Source organism: Dipodomys spectabilis, unplaced genomic scaffold (assembly GCF_019054845.1).
Source record: "Dipodomys spectabilis isolate Male_0828 unplaced genomic scaffold, ASM1905484v1 ptg000318l, whole genome shotgun sequence".
NCBI classification, from domain to species: Eukaryota; Metazoa; Chordata; class Mammalia; order Rodentia; family Heteromyidae; genus Dipodomys; species Dipodomys spectabilis.
In genome coordinates, this window is record NW_024870995.1 from 278,509 (window position 1) to 302,797 (window position 24,289).

Here is a 24,289-nt window from a genome sequence, read left to right on the forward strand (position 1 = left end):
GTTCAAAGCCAGCCCAGACAGAAAAGTTCGTGAGACTCTGATCTCCAATAAACCACTAGAAAACCGGAAGTGGCACTGTGGCTGAAGAGGTAGAGCACTCACCTTGAGCTGAAGAGCGCAGGGACAGTGCCCAGGCCCAGAGTTCAAAACCCCCAACTGACCAAAAAAAAAAAAAGTCTCACAGACTTTCCTGCCCTGGCTGGCTTTGAACTATGATCCTCAGCTCTCAGCTAGGATTACAGGCGTAAGCCACCACACCCAGCCCATGAGACTCTAATAGCCAATTAACCAGCAAAAAAGCCAGAAATGGAGCTGTGGCTTAAGTGATAGAGTACTAACCTTAAGTGAATAAGCTAAGGGACAGAGCTGAGGCCTGGAGTTCAAGCCCCTACTGGCACTAAATAAATAAATATTACCGACAAGAGTTTTTGAAAACTTCACAATCAAAACCAGGCACCAGTGCCTTATACCTGCTGTGATCCTAGCTACTCAGAAGGCTGAGATTTTAGGACTGCAGTTCAAAGCCAGCCCAGATAGAACAGTAAAGTTCAGAAGACTTTCTCCAATTAAGCATAAAAAAAAAAAAAAGCTGGAAGTGGAGCTGTGGCTCAAATGGTAGAGCCCTAGGCTTGAGCAAAAAAGCTCAGGGACACCACCCAGGACCTGAGTTCACACCCCAGGATTGCTCAGAAAACAAAACTGCCCAGTCTAAGAGCTGAGAGTGTAACTCAGTGGTAGAACACTTGCTTCAAGTATACATGCTCTGAGCTTGAACTTCAGCAGTGAAAATTAAAATATAGTCAGAGGAGCTTGGACTCAGGGTCTTACATTTGCCCAGCTTGCTTGCTTGGTTGCTGTTCTATTACCCAGGCCACACCTCTAATTCTGCTTTTTTTGCTGCTTATTTTGGAGATGGCGTCTCAAGGATACTTTTTTCCAGGCTGGTTTTGAACTACAATCCTCTGGATTTCAGCTTTTTTTTTTTCTCTTTCTTTCTTACTTTTTTTTTTTTTTTTTTGGTCGATTCTGGGGCTTGAACTCTGGGCCTGAGTGCTGTGCCTCAGGTGTTCAACTCAAGGCTAGCGCTCTACCACTTGAGCCACAGTGCCACTTCCAGTTTTCTAGTGGTTTATTGGAGATAAGAGTTTCATGGAGCCGGGCGCTGGTGGCTCACGCCTGTAATCCTAGCTACTCAGGAGGCTGAGATCTGAGGATCGCGGTTCAAAGCCAGCCCGGGCAGGAGAGACCATGAGACTCCTATCTCCAATAAACCACCAGAAAACTGGAAGTGGCGCTGTAGCTCAAGTGGTAGAGCGCTCGCCTTGAGCTGAAGAGCTGAGGGACAACGCCCAGGCCCACAGTTCAAGCCCCACGACCGACAAAAAAAAAAAAAAAAGAGTTTCATGGACTTTCCTGCCCGGGCTGACTTTGAACTTCGATCCTCAGATCTCAGCCTCCTGAGTAGCTAGGATTACAGGCATGAGCCACTAGCACCTAGCTTGGATTTCAGCTTTTTGAACAACTAGGATTATAGGTATGAACTTCCAGTACCCCGCCTCTGAATTTTGTGTGTGTGTACATGCGTGTGCATGCATGTTTGCACGCACGTGTGTGCTTGAACTCGGCCTGGGCACTGTTCTTTAGCTATTTTGCTTAAGGCTAATGCTCTACCACTAGACCCATAGCTCTACTTCTGGCTCTTTGGTGGTTAATTGGAGATAAGAAGAGTCTAGTGAAATTTCCTGTCCAGCAGGCTGGCTTTAAACCACAATGTTCAGATCTTAGTCTCCTGAGCAGCTAGGATTATAAGCATGAGCCACAAATGCCTGGCTAAATTGTGTGTGTGTGTGTGTGCGCGCGCGCACGTGTGCCATGCGCACATGTGTACATGCATGTCAGTCCTGGGGCTTGAACTCAGGACCTGGAAGTATCCCTGAGCTTTTTTACTCAAGGCTAGTACTTGTACCACTTGGGCTCTACCACAGCTCCACTTCCAGCTTTATTGGTGCTTAACTGGAGATGAGTCTTATGGACTTTCCTGCCTAGTCTGGCTTCAAACTATGATCCTCCTGATAGCTAGGATTATAGGCATAAGCTGTGGTGCCAGGCTTGAATTTTTTTTATTTTTTTATTTTTATTTTTTGGTCGTGAGGTTTGAACTCTGGGCCTGAGCGCTGTCCCTCAGCTCTTCAGCTCAAGGCTAGTGCTCTACCACTTGAGTTATAGCCCCACTTCCGGTTTTCTGGTGGTTTATTGGAGATAAGAGTTTCATGGAGTTTCCTGCCCGGGCTGGCTTTGAACCGTGATCCTCAGATCTCGGCCTCCTGAGTAGCTAGGATGACAGGCGTGAGCCACTGGCGTCCGGCATAGGCTTGAATTTTTTTAAGTCTTAAGTTAGGCATGGTGGTATTCAACTATAACCCTCGTACCCAGGAGGCTAAGACAAGAGGATCATGATTTCAAGGCCAGCCTGGCCTGCCTAGGAGGAACCTGTCTCACAATTCGGAGGCAGATGCAAGTAGATTCTAAATTCCAGGTCAGTATGGGCTATATAATAAGTTCAAAACCAGACCAGGACACCCTATCTCAAAACTAAAACCAAAACAAGCAAAACAGAAACCTGCAACCTTGGAAAGGTTAGGTTTTCTCTATGTTCCCCACTATTCATGAAGGAAAATAGATGAAGTACCTGTTAGGGTAGATTTCTAACAAATTTAACAAGAGGTAGGGTAGTCCTTTCTCTGAGACCCAGAAGACCGCCCCCACCAAGATCCTCACCTTTATGCTACAGGAAGTGCAGATGGCTCTAGAAGGGAATAGAGGAAGAATATTAGTGTGAGGACATCTAAGGAGTTAACAATAGTCTCTCTCTGGCCTTATGTCCCATCCCACACAACCAGATCAGCTATCATTGATTTCAGCTTAATTCCTCATTATTTCAACATTTTACTTTTTTTTTTTTTGCCAGTCCTGGGCTTCTGAACTTAGGGCCGAGACACTGTCCCTGAGCTTCTTTTGCTCAAGGCTAGTGCTCTACAACATGAGCCACAGTGCCATTTCCGGCATTCTGTTTTCTGAGGAATGGAACCCAGGGCTTCATGCATGTTAGGCAAGCACAGTACCATTAAGCCACATTCCCAGCCCCAATATTTTACTTTAATGTATTCTAGAATCTTCTTCCTCAGCTCCTACCCATTCACCTCTGTCCTTACTTCTCTTGGGAACATGTGGCCTGGATTTTTCTCATGCCTTCCACTCTGTCGTGTACCCGGTGGCTCATGCCTGTAATCCTAGCTACTCAGGAGGACTGAGGTCTGAGGATCACAATTTGAAGCCAGCCAGAGCAGGAAAGTGCATTAGATGTTTATTTCCAATTAACCACCAAAAACTCAGAAGTGGAGATGTGACTTAAGTGGCAGAGCAGCAGCCTTGAGTGAAAAATCAAGTGAGAGCACACGAAGCCCTGAGTTCAATCCCCCGTGTTGATTGGTGCACACATGCACACATGAGCACGCGCGCGCATGCACGCACACACACACACATGAAATGTAAACCAAAAAAATTACATTCCTCACACTAACCACATCTCAAGGTCTCAACAGCCACAGCCATGGTGGTGACACAGGAAACTGTGTTCAAGTCAACCTGGTATAGAGACCTCCCAGCTCCTGGCTCCTTGTTAAAAAGCATGGTCAGAGAAGGCTCACCTCTTGCAGAAGAGACATGAGGGTGGCCAAGAGAAAATTGGGAACTTGGCCCGGCAGCAGCAACAAATCTGTAAGAAAAGACCTTGTAAGAGCAAGCACCTAAGACCTGGTTCACCCACCCTCACCGGTCCTAACCGAGGGCTGGTGGGAGAGGAGGTTCAAGTGCCTCACCTTCCCCCTTTTCAGGCTGCTGAAGAGCTCCTTATCTTGGACAAATTTCTCCATCTCAGCCTTCACCAGAACACGTCGCACATCCACCACCTCCTCCACAGTCAGGGCCAGGCTCTCCACAGGATGGCTGAACTCCTGGTGGGCGGGGTCCTGCTTGTTCCACCAACGGACAAGGCCTTTCAGGCAGGGGTTACCCACAAGCTTCTCTACTTCCTTGGGGCCCCCCAATCTCCCTGGTCCCAGTCTAAACACCTGGCAACTTCTGAAGCTCATGCATCAGTGCTCCCACACCTGGGTGTCAGCTGTGGTCCACAAGTTCCCCAGAACCACAGGCTCAGAAATCTGCCCAGCCCTCATTGACCACACATCCAAGCCTGCCTTCTCCAATACCCTCATCTGATCTGATGACCAAAACCACCTATGGTCTGTTTCAAATTTTATCCTTACTCCAGGCCTTAACCATTGGGTCTCTCTACTGTTCCTGATTTGTGAGTAGCTCCAAGGTCCCCTCTACCTGCCTGACTTTTTATTCTCTGAACCCAGCGGGTCCACTGTCCTAAGTGGTCCCTTGCAAGGCTGTTCTCTACTTTGACCACAAGATCAATGAACCCCAGTAGGTGGCAGCAAAGACCAACCTCCGCAGAATATGTTGGCTTGACCCTGGCCTCTGAGGACAAAGCCAGACCTAGCCACACCCAAGAGAACTGAGACACTTTCCTCCAGGCAGGTGTCCTGCTCTAGGAAGAAACAAAAATCGTGCTAATGAGGCCTGCCAGGGAAACCTTAACTCACTCACCAGCCATAGGTGTCTGGCATCTGGCTCAGAAGCCTTGGGTCTGTTCGAGGAGCTCAGACTGCTTTGTGGTGGGCAGATGGAGTCAGGCTGGGACTGGACACTCACAGCACAAGAAACTGGAGGTAGAGCACAGGTCTGTGAGGACAACTTGGCAGAACTCCACTGTGCTAAGTGGGTTTTGGGGATATGTGCTTCCCTGGGGACCAATCCAAAAGGTCAGAAATACGTTACCTATGTGGGGATCTGTGCTGGGGATGTATGCAGCTCAGAGGACCATATCTGAACATGGTTTGACATAAGACAAGCCAGCATTGCAAGCTCATGACTCAGCAGGGCTCTTGAGCAGACTCAACAGACATACCACACAGGAAGGCCTGCCTCTAGCCCAGGTGCCTGTTGCAGGCTCAGAAGACAAGATGGAAATGAGGACTCTTGGAGTAAGTTGAGGGTAGATCTTGCCTGGGACCGCTCAACAATGGAAAGTGAATCCTTACTAAATGGTTTGTCTAAGGTGGGCAAGGCTACAACGCTGTTCAAGGTGATTTCAGGCTGCCAGTGTCCTGATGACTGTTGTAGATAGAGTTCAGTCCCTCTGCAGTAGTACTAATCTTGTGTGGCTATCAGGTCTTGGTTTCTTCTTCCTTTTTTTGGGGGGCGGAGGGGGAGAGGGTCTGGTCTTGGGGCCTGAACTCTGGGCCTGGGCACTGTCCCTCAGCTCTTCAGCTCAAGCTAGCGCTCTACCACTTGAGCCACAGCGCCACTTCCAGCTTTTTTTTCTGCTTATGTGGTGCTGAGGAATCGAACCGAGGGCCTCATGCATGCAAGGCAAGCGCTCTACCACTGAGCCACTTTCCCAGCCCCTCAGGTCTTGGTTTCTTTTTTTTTTTTTTTTTGTCGGTCGTGGGGCTTGAACTCTGGGCCTGGGCGCTGTCCTTCAGCTCTTCAGCTCAAGGCGAGTACTCTACCACTTGAGCTACAGCGCCACTTCTGGTTTTCTGGTGGTTTATTGGAGATAGGAGTCTCACAGTCTTTCCTGCCCGGGCTGGCTTTGAACCGTGATCCTCAGATCTCAGCCTCCTGAGTAGCTAGAATTACAGGCGTGAGCCACCAGCGCCCGGCTTCAGGTCTTGGTTTCTAAGCTCTACTCCTCTGAACTCCACAGCAGGAAAAGAGCTTGTGGGAAATGGTGGCTGAGGACAGATGGATTGGAAATGAGGACTCATGTTTCTGTTCACACAGAAAAAGATTTATGGCCTGGATAACATTCTTTCTCCATCCCAGTATGGTAGCCATTATCACCAGGTAATAGAATCATGGGAATTAATTCTCTACAAAATATTTTGCAATAAATAAGGAATATTTAACAAAAAGTTCTCAAGTGTAAAGAAAGGAAGGGATGCCTGTCTGAGGAGTGAGGGACTGAGAGTGACCTTCCTGTAGGGACAAACTTCTGAAGCCAGGGGGCTGTTTTCTCAGATGTGGGACTGAGACCAATACAGAGTACCCAAGGACAGATCTGAGGGACAGGACAGGCTGAGGAGAAGAGGTGGCACTTGCCCTGGTCCCGGGTGCTGGATCTCCAGGTGTTCATGCTGCCTGCCCGTGGCCGTGATGGCTCTTGCATGGGCTGAGTGGCTGGTTTCAAGCCAGACATCACCTCACACCGGAGCTGGGCCAGGTCACGCTCAGAAAAAGAGCGATCCCGCTTCAACGTCACTTCCCCACACGGAGACTCTTCCTCCTGCAGGCATGTCAGACACAGGACCACTGCCTCCCGCCCCTCTTGTCCATCCCTAAACCCAGGCAGTAGAACGAGGGAAGCCACTGAGACCCTGGGCATTCCCCCACCCACTAACTGATACTCTATGGTCTTCTAGAGAGCTCATTCAAGTGCTTCAATAACCACATTCCTCCCAAGAGCCTTCTAGAGCATTCTGGGAAAGACAGCCTACAGTCAAGGCTAGGAGCCACTGAGATGGCCAGCAACAAAGCCATGCTCCAGCCTCCTCGTAAGGAGAGAGGACAGTATTGAAGGACAGGCCCTCACTCTAGTCATTTGGAGGCGGTCCAGCTTTCAACCATAAGACAATGGGTCACTTTAATTTCCAGCTTTGTTTGTTTCAGGAAAGGGGTCCCATGACCACTGTCTAGTATCTCAAGGACACTTCTGCACTAGATATGCTTAACGCTATAAGCTTAACTCTAGCTGTCAGCCCTGGGCAGGCAATGTCTACTCAGCTAATTACTGAAGACTCTGCTAGCTGGTTCTGCTCAGCCCTTTTCACTTCCCTACCCTCTTCCTGCCTGGTCTCTTCAGGAATCTCCATGAGCTCTGACCTCAGATGTGGTCATCTCCTCCATCTCTGCTAAGGTGGGGGCCTTGAGCAAGACTCTGGGCCTTGGACGATGGCTGCTGCTCCTGGCATCCATGACAGACAGGTTGATGCAGGAAGTGGATTTGACATCTCCAGAGCAGGCATTGAGGATGCAAGGCAGAGAACCAAACCCTAGAAGCAGAAATCAGTACAGGACAGTGTGGGAGGGAGGGGTGACAGGCCAGGAACACCACTGGCTCACCCCTCTGCTTTCAAGGTTACTTCTGGGCTGGGAAGGTGGCTCAGTGGTAGAGTGCTTGCCTTACATGCATGAGGCCCTGGATTCCATTCCTCAGTACCACATAAGCAGAAAAAGCCAGAAGTGGTGTGGTGGCTCAAGTGGTAGAGCACTCGCCTTGAGCTGAAGAGCTGAGGAACAGTGCCCAGGCTCAGAGTTCAGGTCCCACAACCGACAAAAAAACAAAAACAAAACAAAAAAAAAAAATCAAGAGGGTTACTTCTATTCATAGCCTCTTTTCTTTGGCTTGGGAAGTAGTGTCCCAAGACCATTGTTCCATGACACTTCTGCACCAAGATGGCAATATCAGTTATTATTCAAATGAGAAATTGAAGTTTATAAAGTAGAACTACTTAGTTTACCAGAGACCCAGTGGAAGTAGAGATAGTTTGTTGCCCCCTGCCTTCCCAACTTTTGGTGTTTGTGGTGGGCTTGAACTCAGGGCCTGGGCTCTGTTCCTAAGCATTTTTTTTTTTTGGTGCCAGTCCTGGGGCTTGAACTCGGGTCCTGAGAGCTTTATCAAGGCAATATCACTTAAACCAAAGCTCCACTTTTGGCTTTTTGGTAGTAAATTTGAGAGAAGAGTCTCATAGACTTTCCTGTCCCCGCTGGCCTCAAATTGTGATCCTCATAATTTAGCCTCCTAAGCAGCTAGGATTACAGGAGTGAGCCACAGACACCTGGACCCTTTTTTTTTTTTAAACAAATATTTTAATAAATATCTTTTTTTAAGTTTTAATAAAGATTTACTTTAGTGTGACAGGGGTAAAATAGGGAGAAATAGAAAAAGAGATAAATTTCTGTTCTCCATGCAGGAAATGGGAGTTAAAGACTAATGCCTGTTTGTTTGTTTGTTTGTTTTTTGGTTGGTAGTGAGGCCTGAACTCTGGGTCTGAGCACTGTCCTTCAGCTCTTCAGCTCAAGGCTCTACCACTTGAGCCACTGCACCACTTCTGGCCTTTTCTGCTTATGTGGTACTGAAGAATTGAACCCAGGGCCTCATGCATGTGAGGCAAGCACTTTACTACCACCTTCCCAGCCCTAATGCCTGTTTTTACCTACCCAGAAAATTTGTTTTTTTTTTGGGGGGGGTCTAGTCGTGGGGCCTGAACTCGGCCTGGGCGCTTGTCCCTCAGCTCTTCAGCTCAAGGCTAGCGTTCTACCACTTGAGCCACAGCACCACTTCTGGCTTTTTTTCTTTTTGCTTATGTGGTGCTGAGGAATCGAACCCAGGGCCTCAGGCATGCAAGGCAAGCACTCTACCACTGAGCCACCTTCCCAGCCCCAGAAAATTTGTTTTTATTTTATTTTACTCCTAAATGCTGAAATTTTTTATACCACTGCAACAATGTAAAATGACAAAATCAGGTCAAAACCTGGACTGCAAGATCACTTCCTCCTTATATGACTCTCACTGAGACTTCACAAGGCTATCAGCACTCCCTAAGTCCACAAACAAAAATCAAAATGTCCCAGGTCTCCCACCCACAGAGGAGCTCTTGGAGCTGACACCAATTCCTGATTTGTAGCCTGCCCCTGGACATTTCTTCTTTCCCATTGTGCCCTCTTCTTGCTTACCACGGGCACCCAAGTGCTGGCCCTGTACTGGACGTAATCTCCGCTCCTGTTTGATTTCCTCTAGGATTTTCTCATGCAGAGTCCTCTGTTTTTGTGGTAATGGGCGAAGCTGTCTCTCTGAGACCTGCAAAAGATGGTGCAGCAGGTAAGTGGGGAAGTGACATGGGCCCACTTTGAAGGAAGGAGATGCTGTAATCAGAGTTGCTAGGATCAGTTCTCCAGAGGCCTTTGGGGCCTTTATGTGTTCCTAGTGTGGTGACAAATAGGTGACAAATTCTTTCCAGGAGGAAGGAGACCCAAGGCCACAGACCTGTGCTCAGCCTACCAGTGAACAGCCAAGAGTACAGTATGCCTCTGAAAGACAAATAGGTGCTGCAAGATGCTTCCCAGGCTGGCCACAGAAGAGCCCAGGCTCCACAATTCCTTGGAGAGGAGGGGCAGAGTTGGTACCTGCTTTAGTGGAGGTCTGGAGCGGATGAAGTCCAGGATAAGCTCATGCGCATCCTTCTTCACTCTGGGAGGGATGTCCCCATCCACCTACCAGAAGAATGGTAAGGCAATTAAGAGCTTGCCGGCACTAGCTGTTGGTGTTGGGGTGACTGGAAGAGGCTCAAACAGCCTTGACCACAGCCTGGTTTTCATCTACATTCTCTGCCTCATGGCCTTTACTCGCTGGGACCCAGCTGCCTTTTGGACAGGTGCACAGTAGATAAATACATGGGTCACACTCAGGAATAGCCTGCTGATACTCCAAATACAGCTGCCTGAGCTTCATGCACCTCAGGTTCTTCATGAAATGAGTCTGGCAATGTACACTCATAGGGTTGTTGTACAAACAAAATGACCTTGCTCATTTAAAATTTTGAGTGATGCCTGTATACATAAGCACACTGTATTAAATGGAAAAATGCAGCGATGAGAAGTTGGCTCAGTGGTAGAGCGCTTACCTTGCATGCCTGAGGCCCTGGGTTCGATTCCTCAGCACCACATAAGCAAAAAGAAAAAACCCGGAAGTGGCGCTGTGACTCAAGTGGTAGAGCGCTAGCCTTGAGCTGAAGAGCTGAGAGACAGCGCCCAGGCCCAGAGTTCAGGCCCCACAACCGGACCCAAAAAAAAAAAAAAAAGAAAAAAAAGAAAAATGCAGTTGCTGGCTTTTTCTTTTCTTTGTGGTACTGGGGATGGAACACAGATAAGTGAGCATTCTACCATTTGAGAGTCACTCTAGCCCCGGCTCTTATGGTCCCCTCTCCTGCTAGGGCCAACTGATCCTTCCGAATATTCCCCTGCTTCTTTCCCTGCCCTTGTCACACTGTGGACCTAACACAACCTTGAGCCATGGGAATGGGGGCCATGCCGGACTTAATCTACAAACCAATACTGGACTCGGTACCCTAGCAAAAGAGCAAAGCTCAGGGCTGCTGTTGGTGGAAGGAGAAGCAGGGAGGCCCTGCCAACTCACCATGACCTTGCGCAGCTTGTAGTTCCTGGCGCGAATGTCCTGCATCAACATTTCAAAAGGGGTGAGCTGGAATTCAGTGGGCAGAGGGTTGAACTCTTGTTCCTGCACCTTTTTGAGCTTCACCCCATGTCTCAGCTCCCGCATTAGCTGGACCCACAGTCGAGCCTGACTCCAGGGAGACAGAAAGGATCTCAGCCATGGCATCTCCCACAGCCTTCCCCACACAGGCCCTTGGGGGTGAGCTGTGCTCTTCTGCATCTTCAACCAGAAGAGACCAAATATCTTACCCAATCCGTATGTCTCAAGTTGTCAAGCTCAGCCAGTGGCTTCACCTGCGGCTCATCCTCCCCCAGCTTCTGCAACATCTGGGAGCATATGTCTGGTTAGCTCAGAGAAGGCAGGAGACTGGCAGACATAAGATACGGCCCTGCTTGGCAGGGCACACATCCTTATCACCAAACTGACTCAAGAAGGCACTTAGGGGGCTGGGAAGGTGGCTCAGTGGTAGAGCGCTTGCCTTGCATGCCTGAGGCCCTGGGTTCGATTCCTCAGCACCACATAAGCAAAAAGAAAAAAGCCGGAAGTGGCACTGTGGCTCAAGTGGTAGAGCACTAGCCTTGAGCTGAAGAGCTGAGGGACAGTGCCCAGGCCCAGAGTTCAGGCCCCACAACCGGACCCAAAAAAAAAAAAAAAAAAAAAAAAAGAAAGCACTTAGTTATTTGGGCCCAGCTGTAGAGCTTGGGAAGATCTGAGGAAACCATCACCTTGGAACCATACAGGGCTCTTACCCATCTTTGTTCTCTCCTGAGCAGGGACTATGAGGGCCTAGAGCCCATGTGGCACCTTCTCCCATTTGATCCGCATGCCACAGGGAGGTGCTATGTCCTTCATGGGTGGCAGAGACAAGTGTGGAAGCCTTGTCTATGGAGAGCACTACTTTGCTCTTCAGATCTCAGTTTACACACTCCTCAGGGACCCCTGCCTGGAGCTAGTGTCTGCCCCTCCTCTTGGGGCCTGTGTGCTACCTAGGCTAGAGGTCCCAAGGGACTCAGACTCTTGTAGATTGCATCTGTTCACTCAGCTGCTGCTTTACTCAAGTCTGACACAGCAGTGGACCAGTGTGGACTATGGCAGGCCATGGACTGAGTGGATTGTATGTATGTGTGGGGGTAGGTGACAGAGTGCTTTACAAGCAAATTCCAAGAGACAGTTACAGCTGTGTGCTATGAAAATGAAAGAAAGTGCCGACAGGGGCTGGGAATGTGGCTTAGTGGTAGAGTGCTTACCTACTATTTATGAATAAAGCCCTGGGTTTGATTTCTCAGTACCACATAAACAGAAAAAGCCAGAAGTGACACTGTGGCTCAAGTGGCAGAGCGCTAGCCTTAAGCAAAAGAAGCTCAGGGACAGTGCCCAGGCCCTGAGTTCAAGCACCAGGACTAGGAGAAAAAAAAGAGAGAGAGAAAAAGAGAGGGAGGGGCTGGGAAGGTGGCTCAGTGGTAGAGTGCTTGCCTTATATGCATGAGACCCTAGGATTGATTCCTCAGCACCACATAAGCAGAAAAAGCCAGAAGTGGCACTGTGGCTCAAGTGGTAGAGCACCAACCCTGAGCTGAAGAGCTGAGGGACAGTGCCCAGGCCCCACAACCGACGAGAGGGGGGGGGAGGGAGGGAGGGAGGGAGAGAGAGAGAGAGAGAGAGAGAATGAGAAAATGAACAAAACAGGGAAGTGCTGACATCATGGTAAGGGCCTAGGAAGTGTGTCAGGGACTTTTAGATGAAAAGAAGCTATCCTTGTTGCCTTTGTGGTCCTGGATCTTGGAGGCAGCCTAGAACCCCTGTTCTCACTGACTCCCCACCCTGGAGAAGCAACTCCCTTTCAGCATTCAGCTGCTACCACCTCACCCGGCCCACCCCCCACCCCCCCCCACCCCCGCCAGAACACAACTAGGTTTCCTGGCTTTCACCTAAACTACTTGCCAAACTGCTTGGAGATGCTCTAGAAAATGCTGCCAACTTGGAGCAGTGCAAGGTTTGTGATCCTAATAACAGTCCTCCTGTGGTGCCTGACCAGCTTGTGGGGCAAAGGGCACAGTGGATAGCTCTCTGGTCTGATCTGGAATAGCTATGCCTGTCTCTGAGCAGGCTGCTTCTGTCAAAATATCAGCCCAGATTAGCCTGGCTGTGCCCTGACTCCAGGTACCCTTCTTGCTATAATCCTACCACCAGTTCCTTGAATTTCTCCTGAGTGAGTAGCTTAAAGTACAAGCTGTGTGCTCCTGTTAAATGACCAGAAAAGGAACTGATCTGAGCAAGAGAACACAGATTGAATTCAGAGAAAAAAGGCATGCAGACCATCTGCTAACCATGGAGAACATCAGAAGAGTGTTTCTAAGATGACAAGGAAAGGGCTTGGAAGGTGGCTCAGTGGTAGAGCGCTTGCTTTGCATGCATGAGGCCCTGGGTTCGATTCCTCAGCACCAAATAAGCAAAAAGAAAAAAGCCGGAAAGTGGCGCTGTGGCTAAAGTGGTAGAGCGCTAGCCTTGAGCTGAAGAGCTGAGGGACAGCGCCCCGGCCCAGAGTTCAGGCCCACGACCGGACCCCCCCAAAAAAAAAATGACAAGGAAAAGCTGGGAGGAAAAATAGGGATGGACTACTAATATTGCCCATGGATGGGAGGCCACTGGTTACTGAAGGGGGCCAACTGGCTCAAGTTGCATCCCTGACCCTATCAGTCAGATATCTTCAAGATATCTACAAGGGTCAGGATGCTTGCCATAGTACTTCTGGGTTAGAGGAAAAGGAAGACAGCACCAGAAAGGGTCAGAGTAGAATCAGGGACCAGCGTTAATTAACTTCAAAAGCACCCTTGCAAGCTGGGCTGTAACTCAGTTATAAAGCTCTTGCCTAGCATGTGCAAGGCACTGGTTTGATCCCCAGTACCACAAAGAAATAAAACATTAAAAAAAAAAAAACCTTTCTGTCATCTGAGCAATGAAGCAAACTTCCACTGGTTCTTCAAAGTCCCCTTCATATCTGTGGATTGCTGACAGAAGAGCTGGACTTTGAGTCTAGAACTCACTTCATTGCTACACAGTAAGTAACTCCTTCCAGAAGCAAAAAGAGCTGAGGAGATGTCATCTTCTAACTCTGGGAAGGTAGGATAACCCTAGCGGGACTTCTGTTGGTAGTTGGGGGAGATTTACCCTTCTGTGGCTCTGGGAGATAGTTACAGAATTTCCATGTGCTCTCTCTGAAATGGAGGATTATTTCAGTGGGGTAGCGGGAGAATAAGGCTGGACTGTGGTATGCACAGTGACAGCCTCACAGAGATTCTCTCATCCACCTACCCCAAAAGCTCAAACCAATTGGACCAGTCTGTATGTGGTTCTGAGTGGTCAGCAATGACTATCATTAGTTTCCTGCTTTCAGAAGGACCTGGGACTTGGAGAGGCTAGCTGGGAGGCAGTAGACAGATTCTGCTCTTTCAAGGTAAAAGTAGAATTTGGGGGGGATAATAACTTAGAACAATAGGAATGATGCAGCGAGGGAAAGAGGTCTAAGGAGGAACTTCCTAACTCCCTGGGCTTCAGTTTCCTGTAGTGAAAACTGGTGGAAAGAAGGCCTGAGGGTTAGGGTAAAACATGTGAAGTATGTAGGACAGCACAGAGCACAGGGGGGCCAGTGAAAGGGCAGAATGCACTGTCCTGGGTTCCACTGGTTGGATGGACAGGGGATGACCCTGACCGGGCTCTTGGGCCCTCTAGCACAAAAGGCCCTTCACCACAGTGTCCCCTTGCTTACTTGGCCCACCGTGGCACTGTGCATGTCCCCTGCTCACCTCTTTCGCTTCCCGGACCCGGGCCAGGAAGGCTCGCAGCTCCAGTGTCTCCACAAACAGTGCTCGGCAAACTGCCTGGTAGTGGGCTTGTGCGCCACGGGGGTCTGTCAGGCGGACTACGCACAGCCGCATGGCCTGGGTGAAGGTACGCACAGTGCGGGGACCTCCTTCGGCCTCCTCTTCCTCCTCAGGACCCCCGTAGCCCTCATCCATAGCTCCGCAGTTGCTGTCCTCACAGTCGCTGTTGGCCATGAGGTCAATGAGCCGCTCCAGCTGTGGACTGAGCTCACGTTCCTCACTCTCATCCAGCCCCCAGTCCAGCGCACGGTAGATGGCAAAGCCCAAGGACTGCACCATCTGTGAAGCAGCAGTAGAGATCGGTCACTAGGACAGGGTATCAGGGACATTGGGGCATCAGGGCAGGCAGCTGCTAAGCTCAAGGCAGCTTAGGAGCAGAGCCACTGCCAGACCCAGTGCCGGCTGGGAGGGGAGAAGAGATTGCAGGACAGTTTGTAAGATTGACTTGGATATAGCTAACTGTAAGCCAGGGGGTACATACCATGGTACAACCATAACACTGACAACCATTAAAAGGATGTTTCCTAAATTGCACAGTTACTTTAGAAGAAGGTTAAGCAGAGTCTTATATGAACCTACTCTACCAAGTGAATCAGCACCTTCTCTTCCAGGAATTAATCCAGGGAAATTAAAAAATATGTCCATGAGAGGAGGCCCAATGGAGAGGGTGATGAGATTAGTACTTACATATATAAGCAGAACGACACCTGTGAAACTGTTTTAAGATGGGGGGGTGGGGGGGTGGGGGCAGGGGGCGGGGAATGAAAGCCAGAGCCAATTGTTCCTGCCTGTGGAGGATGAGATCTGTGGATCCAAGTTTGAAGCTGGGGCAGGAAAATCTGTGAGACTTTTATCTCCAATTAACCAGCAAAACGCTGGAAGTGAAGCTGTGGCTCAAGTGATAGAACACCAGGCTTGAGCCAAAAAAACCTAAAGGATAGCACCCAGCCTCAGTACCAGCATAAAAACAAAGAGGGTGTACGTGGATGGGAACAGCAGAATTCATCTGCCAGAGCTGGCTTTGAAACTCAGTCCTCAGATCTCAGTCTCCTAAGTAGCTAGGATTACAGGTGTGAGCCACCAGTACCCAGCTGAAGTGGTGGAATCATTTTTTTCTTATCTTTTCTTTTTTGGTTGGTCATGGGGCCTGAACTCTGGGCCTGGCGCTGTCCCTCAGCTCTTCAGCTCAAGGCTAGCGCTCTACCACTTGAGCCATAGCACCACTTCCGGCTTTTTCTGTTTATGTGGTGCTGAGGCCCAGGGCCTCATGCATGGAAGGCAAGCACTCTACCACTAAGCTACCTTCCCAGCCCCAAGTGGTAGAATTTTATGGTGGTTAGTGGGAACTCTACTGATTGAAGGCTGTTCTTGGAGGGGGTGTTGAGAACTTAAACCTTTAGTTTCTTTTTTGCCATGAAGTAAATGGGCCTTCTCTACCATGTGCCCTGTCATGATGTTCTGTGCTGCCACAGGCCCCAAACAAGGTCAACTGGTCATGGACTGACATCTCCAAAGCTGTGAGCTGAAACAAACTAAGCCAGCCAGCCTGCCTGCCTGCTTTCCTTCCCTTTCTGTGCTTCTTTTCTTTTCTCCTTCTCTCCCTTCTTTCCCTCCTCCCTTCCTTTCTTTCTTCTTTTCTTCTACAGATTGAACTCACTGCTTGTGCATGCTAAGCTAAGCTCTCTACCACTGAACCACATTAATTATCCTAAGGCATTTGTTACAGGAACAGAGAGCTGATTCATACAACTACACCTAAGAAAGGTTGACATTTGTGTATTCATGTGTGTCTCTGTGTGTGTGTGCACGCGCTGGTCATGAGGCTTGAACTCAGGGTCTGAGTGCTGTCCCTAAGCTTTTTGCTCTGATACTCTACCACTTGAGCCACAGCTCCAGTTTCAGCCTTTTTATTGGTTAATTGGAGGTCAGAGTCTGATGGATTTTCCTGCCTGGACTGACTTTGAACCATAATTCTCAGATCTCAGCCTCCTGAATAGCTAGGATTACGGCCAGTGGCTTTTGTTTTTTTGGAAACGGTATTACTGTGTAGCCTAGCTACTCAAACCAATGATCCTCTTGCCTCAGCCTCATCAGTGCTGGGATTACAGACATGTCCCACTACGCTCAGCTTTATGAAAGCCCTCTAAAACATGAAATCAAATGCTATTCAAATGCCATTATTACCTTTCTGTATTCGTGGTGGTAGCAGCTCATTTCAATGTTCCCATCTGGTCATACCTGACCCTCTGGCTTGTGGGCATGGAAAGTCAGAGTACAGGTGGCATATATGGGACAAGACCATGGTAACATCTACCAATACCCTGAAAAGAACCACTGGTCCCAATCGCTAGCGGTAAGCTAAAAATAGGATTCCCTGCCCAGTGAAATAGAAAAATATTACTACCTTAAGAGGACTTTTCTGTGACACTTCACAGATTTTTTTTTCCTTTTTATAAAAAAAAAAATATTAAGTAGTTGTACAAAGGAGTTGCAGTTCCAGAGGAGCTCAGAGATTTTTATTTTTTTAATTTTTTTGGGGGGGGTCTGGTCGTGGGGCCTGAACTCTGGGCCTTGGGCGCTGTCCCTCAGCTCTTCAGCTCAAGGCTAACACTCTACCACTTGAGCCACAGCACCACTTCCAGCTTTTTTTCTTTTTGCTTATGTGGTGCTGAGGAATCCAACCCAGGGCCTCATGCATGCAAGACAAGCGCTCTACCACTGAGCCACCTTCCCAGCCCCTCAGAGATTTTTTAAATACTTTAAAGAAATTATTAGTGTCAGATGCCAGTGGCTCATGCCTATAATCCTAGCTACTCAAGAGAGCTGAACATCACAGTTCAAAGCCAGCCCAGGCAGTTAAGTCCATGAGACTTTTTTTTTTGTTGGTCATGGGGCTTGAACTCGGGATCTGGGCACTATCTCTGAGCCCCTTTTTGCTCAAGGCTAGTGCTCTACCACTTGAGCCACAGCACCACTTCCAGTTTTTCAGTAGTTAGTTGGAGATAAAAGTCTCAAAGGAAGTTTTCTGTCCCCATTGGTTTTAAACCGTGGTCCTCAGATCTCAGCCTCCATATAGCTAGGATTATAGGTGTGAGCCACTGGCACCCAGCTCATGAGACTCTTATCTCCAATTAACCACCAAAAAACTGGAAGTGAAGCTGTGGCTCATGTTAAAGAGCATTAGTGACAGTGCCCAGGCCCTGAGTTCAAGTCCCAGGACACACACACACACACACACACACACATACAAATTATTAGTGAACCAGGTTTGGTGGTGTATACCTGTAAGCTCAGTACTCAAGGTTACATAGGAAGATCCTATCTCAAATCAAAACAAAACAAAATCCAGGGCTTTCATACTTTCCTTTTATGATAAGGATATAAAAGATACATACACACGAAATAATACCTCTCCTATGTCAAACACTATGTTGAGCCTGTACATAACAAATGCAGCCAACAATGACCAGGTGACACACTTCTTGGTTCATAGGTTAGGGGACAGAAGCATGGGGAGGTCAGGTCACCTGGCTGGGTTAGCTCTGGGACTAGGTCTGTATGACTTGGCTAGATCTGGGACTTAACTCAGTCTGTATCGTGCTCTAAGCTTTGTGCTACTTTGCTAGAAGAAGAAGTCATTGTGGGGCCACATGCTCATCCAGGCATTATACACTTTGTGGGCCCACTTTGTTCCAGTGTTTCTCCTGTTATTTTCAGCTTACACACCACCAGGAGCCCAGGTTGAAACCTGAGCCTGAGTAAGAACAAAAACAAGTGGTAAAAGCTGGTGTTAGGAGAGGAACAAGGACTCTAGGTCCTGCAAAAATGTCTGAGAAGAGCCTGGAACTTGAGGAGCTTGGGTAAGTCAACTCTGGCAGGTAGGGGCATTAGCCCACTTACTAGTCATCCTTGATTTAGGCAGGTAAGTCTAAGACACACTTGAGAACCCATGGTGAGAGGGTAGTTGAATGGCCAGTCACGTCTGGCACTGACAGCAAGGCCTGGGCCAGCACGCAGTGTCTCTTGGGGATGTGGGGGCTCCAAGGAGAAACTCGGCACCCCTCCTAGATACAACAGAGAGGGATGGCTGGCAAGAGCCAAAGTTTATCCAAATGTCAACTGTTTTTGGTCCCAGAGGTAGATGCCAGGCCCAGGGGTGAGCTAGAGGTGGTAGAAGTCTGTGGTCTGCCTCATAGCTCTGATCTTAGCTGAGTGGTATTGATGTCCTTTCCAGTGGAAATCATGCAAGTCCATGGGGCAGGACAAACAGACAGGCACATAGGAAAGCTGCCCCACACATAGCACAGAACAGCACCTCACCTGCTTATTATTCCTCCCTCTTTGTCTGATTGCTAGCCTGAGCTAACAACGTGTCAGAGAAATGGCTAACTCCAATCTGATCCTCTTCTCTTAAGGCCAGGAGCGACTTTGCTAAAAGCTTTTCTGTGCCTCAAGTGACTGGAAGTTTTCTTTGAAAGGCAAAAAAAAAAAAAAAAAAATACTTTCTCATAAGAAAAGTTCTGGGGCTGGGAAGGTGGCTCAGTGGTAGAGCGCTTGCCTTGCATGCTTGAGGCCCTGGGTTCGATTCCTCAGCACCACATAAGCAAAAAGAAAAAAGCCGGAAGTGGCACTGTGGCTCAAGTGGTAGAGCACTAGTCTTGAGCTGAAGAGCTAAGGGACAGTGCCCAAGCCCAGAGTTCAGGCCCCATGACCGGACCCAAAAAAAAAAAAAAAAAAAAAAAAAAAAAAGAAAAGTTCTGGGCAGCTGGCCAGCTACAGGACTTCTACCCCTCCCTCCAATTCTAGGCTGGGACTAGGCTGAGCAGACTACAAACACAGCTGGCAACCTGGAAGGGGCTGCACAGGTATTTCATGAAATCCAATAGCCCAAGTGAAAAATAGATGTTGAAGCTGGGTACTAGTGGCTCACGCCTATAATCCTAGCTACTCAGGAAGCTGAGATCTGAGGACTGTGGTTTGAAGCCAGCCCGAGCAGGAAAGTTCATGAGACTCTCTCTCTCTTTTTTTTTGGGGGGGGGGATCTACTCGTGGGCCTGAACTCTGGGCCTGGGCGCTGTCCCTCAGCTCTTCAGCTCAAGGCTAGCACTCTACTACTTGAGCCACAGCGCCATTTCCAGCTTTTTTCTTTTTGCTTATGTGGTGCTGAGGAATCGAACCCAGAGCCTCATGCATGCAAGGCAAGTGTTTTACCACTGAGCCACCTTCCCGGCCCTCATGAGACCCTTTACCGCTAATGAACCACCAGAAAATTGGAAGTGGCGCTGTGGCTCAAAGTAGTAGAGACTAACCTTGAGCAGAAAAAGCTCAGAGATAGGCCCAGGCCTGAGTTCAAGCCGCATGATCAGCCAAAAAAAAAAATAAAGAAAGAAAATGTTGAGTTGTTCTTCTCTCCTGTTTCCTGGGGGAGGAGACTCTCAATGTATGGGCTTCTGAGAAAATAATTCACACTGGCACTCTCATTCAATTTTTTTTTTTTTTTTTGGGGGGGGGGTCCAGTCATGGGGCCTGAACTCTGGGCCTGGGCACTGTCCCTCAGCAATTCAGCTCACGGCTAGTGCTCTACCACTTGAGCCACAGCACCACTTCCGGCTTTTTTTCTTTTTGCATATGTGGTGCTGAGGAATCGAACCCAGGGCATCCTGCATGCAAGGCAAGCACTCTACCACTGAGCCACTTTCCCAGCCCTCATTCAAATTTTTTAAATTAAATTGTGTGTGTATGTATATGTGTGTGTATACACTCCAGATTTGGTGCTTAAACTAGGGGCCTCTAGATCTTGGCTTTTTTTGCTCAAGGCTGTCAGTCTACCATTTGCGCTATACCTCCATTTCTGGCTTTTTGCTGATTAACTGGAGATAAGAGCCTCTCAGATTATCTTTCCAGGCTGGCTTTGAATTGCAGTCCTCAGATCTCAACCTCCTGAGTAGCTTGGATTATTGGCATGAGCCACTGGTGCCTACTTAGTAAATATTTTAAAGGTAGTTAACCAACATCCTTTGGAAAGTCTTTGAGTGATGTGAATTGCTCGTGGGGACTCTAGGCTACAGGGACTATCTGACTCCCCAACTCAGAACCACTATGTTTGGGAAAAAATATTATTCAGAATATTAGGCAGGAGTGAAAAAGGATGGCTAACAATCACACAGCAATTCAGCTAAGTCTTGGAAACAGTTACCCCTCCCCCCATCAAATCCCAGGACACTACATATAAAACACATACCATTTTCACAGGGCTCCCAAGCAACACTCAGCAATGTGATGCTTAAATAGCAGTGTTCTAGCTGGGCCATTGGTGGCTCACACCAGTAATTCAAGCTCCTGAGGAGGCTGAGATCTGAGGATCATGGTTCAAAACCATGAGGAAAGTCTATGAAACTCTTATCACCACTTAACCACCAAAAAACTAGAGAGGGGGGTCTTAGTAGCTAAGGCTGGCCTCAAACTCATACTCTTTCTGCCCTAATCTCCTGGGTAGCTTGAATTAGAGACGTGCACTATTACACTTAGTTCTCTAAATTGGTATTATGTTAAGATTATGGCTTAAAAAGAGTGGAGAAATGGTAAAGATATCAAACAGATAAAATACCAAGTTGAGGACATGACCAGTAGGTGAAAAGGAAAGTCCCAGGAAGACATGCTGCTAGTGGGACTAGAGTTGTGAGTTGAGTGGGTCCCTGGGCATTGATCATTGGCTGGTTTCCTGTTTGTCCCTGAAATCCACAGCAGGTCTGCACTGTGTCCTGCAAGGCCACCGCCTGCTGTCCCCCTCTGCAGCAGGGTAGTCAAGCAATAGCCTAGCCCCACTGGGCACAGTGAGTAACAATCCTTACTGCCCAACTGGGCTCCTTGCTCTGCCTGTCCTCTGTGAATGGTTTCTTCACACTTTATACATTTGATGATTTATATTGGACAAAACAGGTAAGTTTTCATAGTATTAAGTAAGACAGCTTTAAAATTGTTTTTGAGTACCTGGGCTTCTGAGCGGGCTGGCACCACCCCCATGGTTGTAGGCTCTGCAAGAGAAGACAATGAGTCAAAGCTGTGCTGGCAGCCATGGGACCCTGACAGAGCTGTCAGCTCCTTCCCCCTCAGCTCCATTTTTCCATCACCACATAGCACACTTCCAAAAGAACACAACGAAGTTCACAATGGGCCGAGCCAGCTGGTCACTTGGACAGAAACTGAGCCATTCTGGGTAGGACTCCAGGTACAGGGTCAAGAGTGACAGAGTCTCTGCCCTCAAAGGTGCAAGGTCCCCTGGTGAAGACAGTCTCCAGTCCTTCATGGTGATGCTTAAGACCAAAAGTCAGGGCTGGAGAGCAGCCGACCTGGCCAAGTGAGCACAAAAGGGGACTGTTCCCTGGGAGGCAGAGGAGGGAGCAGCTCCCATCATCACATCTGCAGGGAGACACCATCTGAAATGAGATTGCCTAGAATAAAGTCCATGAGCCCTCATCACAGTTCATAGGCTGAATAAACCCAGTTCAGATGGCAACCCCTCTACCTCAAGCTTTTCCTGGGCTGATAGTACCTTGTTCAGGGATAGCATCCCAGGGTTGAAGGTCAGGTGAAGACAGGCTCTGTGCATTTTATCTATTAAACATTGTACTAGGTGAAACAGGCAGAAATCAGTTTTTGCCCTGGTCTTGGCATTTGAACTCAGTCTGAGTTCTGTTCCTGAGCTTTTTTTGCACAACACTCGTATGCTACCACTTGAGCCACAGCTCCACTTCCAGCTTCTTTGGTGGTTAACTGGAGATAAGAATCTCAGATTTTCCTGTCTGGGCTGGCTTTGAACAGTGACCCTCAGATCTCAGCCTCCTGAGTAGCTAAGATCACAGGCATGAGCAATCAATAGGTACCTGTCATTTTTACAAGAGTTCACTTGCTATAATCTAGGAGGCAGCTAGCTTGGGCATCCATTTCACAGATGAGGAGATGAGAAGTGTATATTCTTAGGCTCCAAGATATCAAGGCTAGTAAATGATGGTGGCAGGCTGGAAACCTCAGCATTTGTACTAATAGCTATATTCCTTAAGGCTTATCCACAGGCCTTCTAGAATGCCAGGAGTAAGCCACAGAAACCCACTCACTTATACAACCTCCTTCAATTATTTATACAGGTAGAACTGTGCTAGCATGTCAACTTCAGATGCCTTAAGTTCTTTCTGGAATGAGGTGAGACATAAAAACATGAACCATGAAATTGTTTTCTAAGTGAACCTGCTAACTCCACAAATATTTTCAAAATACATCAAGAACCAGGAAGATTGCCAAAGATAAATGTGAGGTCCATTAAAATAATGGCAAACAATCTTTTCCCTGACACCAGTAAGGTACTGAAAAGGTGACTGGCAAGCAGCACTCTTAGGGGATTTGTGTACCCCACCCATGTTTGGTGTTGAGTGGGTACAGGCAATGGGAAAGTGGGGGAAATCAGAGGTGAACAAAGGTGCTTGCTAGAAGAAGCCAGTGCCCTGAGTCACTCTGAGCATTAGGAAGGCAACGCAGGGCAGGCCGACAGGCCAGCAGGTAGGTTCCTCCACAATTTTTGTATATTGAGTGTGGCCTTTCTGTGTTCTTAGATGTTTGGCAGCTTTCTTAATTGGGTATCTTTAATCTTAGTGCCTAAGCAGGCCACATGTTAATAAAAAAAAGTTTTGCCAAAATGAAGTATTCATGAATCTATGACATCAGTTGCATGGACTTTGGAAAGTACTGTTTTTTGTTGTTTTTATGCTCACTTTTGCCACACTCTTAGTTCCAGATTTTTGCTGGTTAATTGGAGATTAAAGAATCTCAAGAACTTGTCTGCCTGGACTGGCTCTGAACTGCAATCCTCAGATTTCAGTCTCCCGGGTAGCTAGGATATAGATGTGAGTCACCATCAGCTAGCATAGGTGCCTAAAGGATGTGGAGAACTCAGTTATATGATGCTGCGAGGGGGACAATTAGGTCCTCCTACCCTTGAACACCTTTTGGGTTTGGAATCAGGACAGAAATGGCTGTGGAGAAGTCCATAGTAGGACTGCCCAGCACTTGGGAAGCAAGTACACAAACAGTGTTTAATAATGAGACTTGTCCCAATACCCTCCTCCACAAACAAAACCGAAAAAAAACACTCCCCAAGTTACTCTTTGTGCTGACTTGATGCAAGGTATCCCTGAGTTCAGGAGGGCATACACCTGCCTGCATATTGGCATGTGTAGGAAATGTTCATGCTGCTGTCTGTCAACAAAGAAGTCTGGGTGGGTCTGGGAAGGTGGCTCAGTGGTAGAGCGCTTGCCTTGCGTGCCAGAGGCCCTGGGTTTGATTCCTCAGCACCACATAAGAAAAAAACCGGAAGTGACGCTGTGGCTCAGTGGTAGAGTGCTAGCCTTGAGCTGAAGAGCTGGGGGACAGCGCCCAGGCTCAGAGTTCAGGCCCCATGACCGGACCAAAAACAAAAAAAAACAAAAAAACAAAGAAGTCTGGGTGGCACAGGACTCTTCAGTCTTCTTTCCTTTACATCTGAATTGAGTTATGTGGATGTGCTACATGGTGAAGAAATACATTTGGATGAGCAAACATCCAGCACATACATCATATTGTAGATCAAGGTGTAGTTTGAGTAGGCTACCAGGAACCAAGAGACTGTGGAGCCAAACTGACAAGTGTGGCTTTGAACAACTTACCCAGTTTGCCTAAGCGGCTTCTGTTTCCCCATGAAAGGCATGTCACCTACTGTAAAGGTGACTCTAAGGGTTAAACAAAAACAGACCTAGGGGACTGGGAAGGTGGCTCAGTGGTAGAGTGCTTGCCTCGTATGCATGAGGCCCTGGTTCGATTCCTCTAGCACCACATAAGTAGAAAAAGCCGGAAGTAGTGCTGTGGCTCAAGTGGTAGAGTGCTAGCCTTGAGCTGAAGAGCTGAGGGACAGCGCCCAGGCCCAGAGTTCAAGCCCCACGACTGACAAAACAAACAAACAAAAACAAAAACCAGACTGGGCTGGGAAGGTGGCTCAGTGGTAGAGCGCATGCCTTGC

General features: G+C 48.2%; 1 protein-coding gene across 2 annotated transcripts in view; it reads right to left on the minus strand.

The window, feature by feature from the left end:
- Spire2 (spire type actin nucleation factor 2) overlaps positions 1-24,289 on the minus strand; it is a 37,665-nt gene that overhangs the window by 2,853 nt on the left and 10,523 nt on the right. The window contains exons 2-13 of one of the 2 annotated variants that reach the window (XM_042702214.1): positions 21,235-21,278; positions 14,167-14,523; positions 10,612-10,689; positions 10,325-10,489; positions 9,316-9,402; positions 8,866-8,989; positions 7,012-7,181; positions 6,232-6,415; positions 4,675-4,790; positions 3,879-4,028; positions 3,708-3,775; positions 2,779-2,806 (exon numbers count right to left, since the gene is read on the minus strand). In XM_042702214.1, the coding sequence (XP_042558148.1) occupies positions 2,779-2,806; positions 3,708-3,775; positions 3,879-4,028; positions 4,675-4,790; positions 6,232-6,415; positions 7,012-7,181; positions 8,866-8,989; positions 9,316-9,402; positions 10,325-10,489; positions 10,612-10,689; positions 14,167-14,523; positions 21,235-21,278 (1,571 nt within the window). Of the gene's footprint in view, positions 1-2,778; positions 2,807-3,707; positions 3,776-3,878; positions 4,032-4,674; positions 4,791-6,231; positions 6,416-7,011; positions 7,182-8,865; positions 8,990-9,315; positions 9,403-10,324; positions 10,490-10,611; positions 10,690-14,166; positions 14,524-21,234; positions 21,279-24,289 lie in introns of both variants that reach the window. The other variant, XM_042702213.1, reaches the window with a different exon arrangement.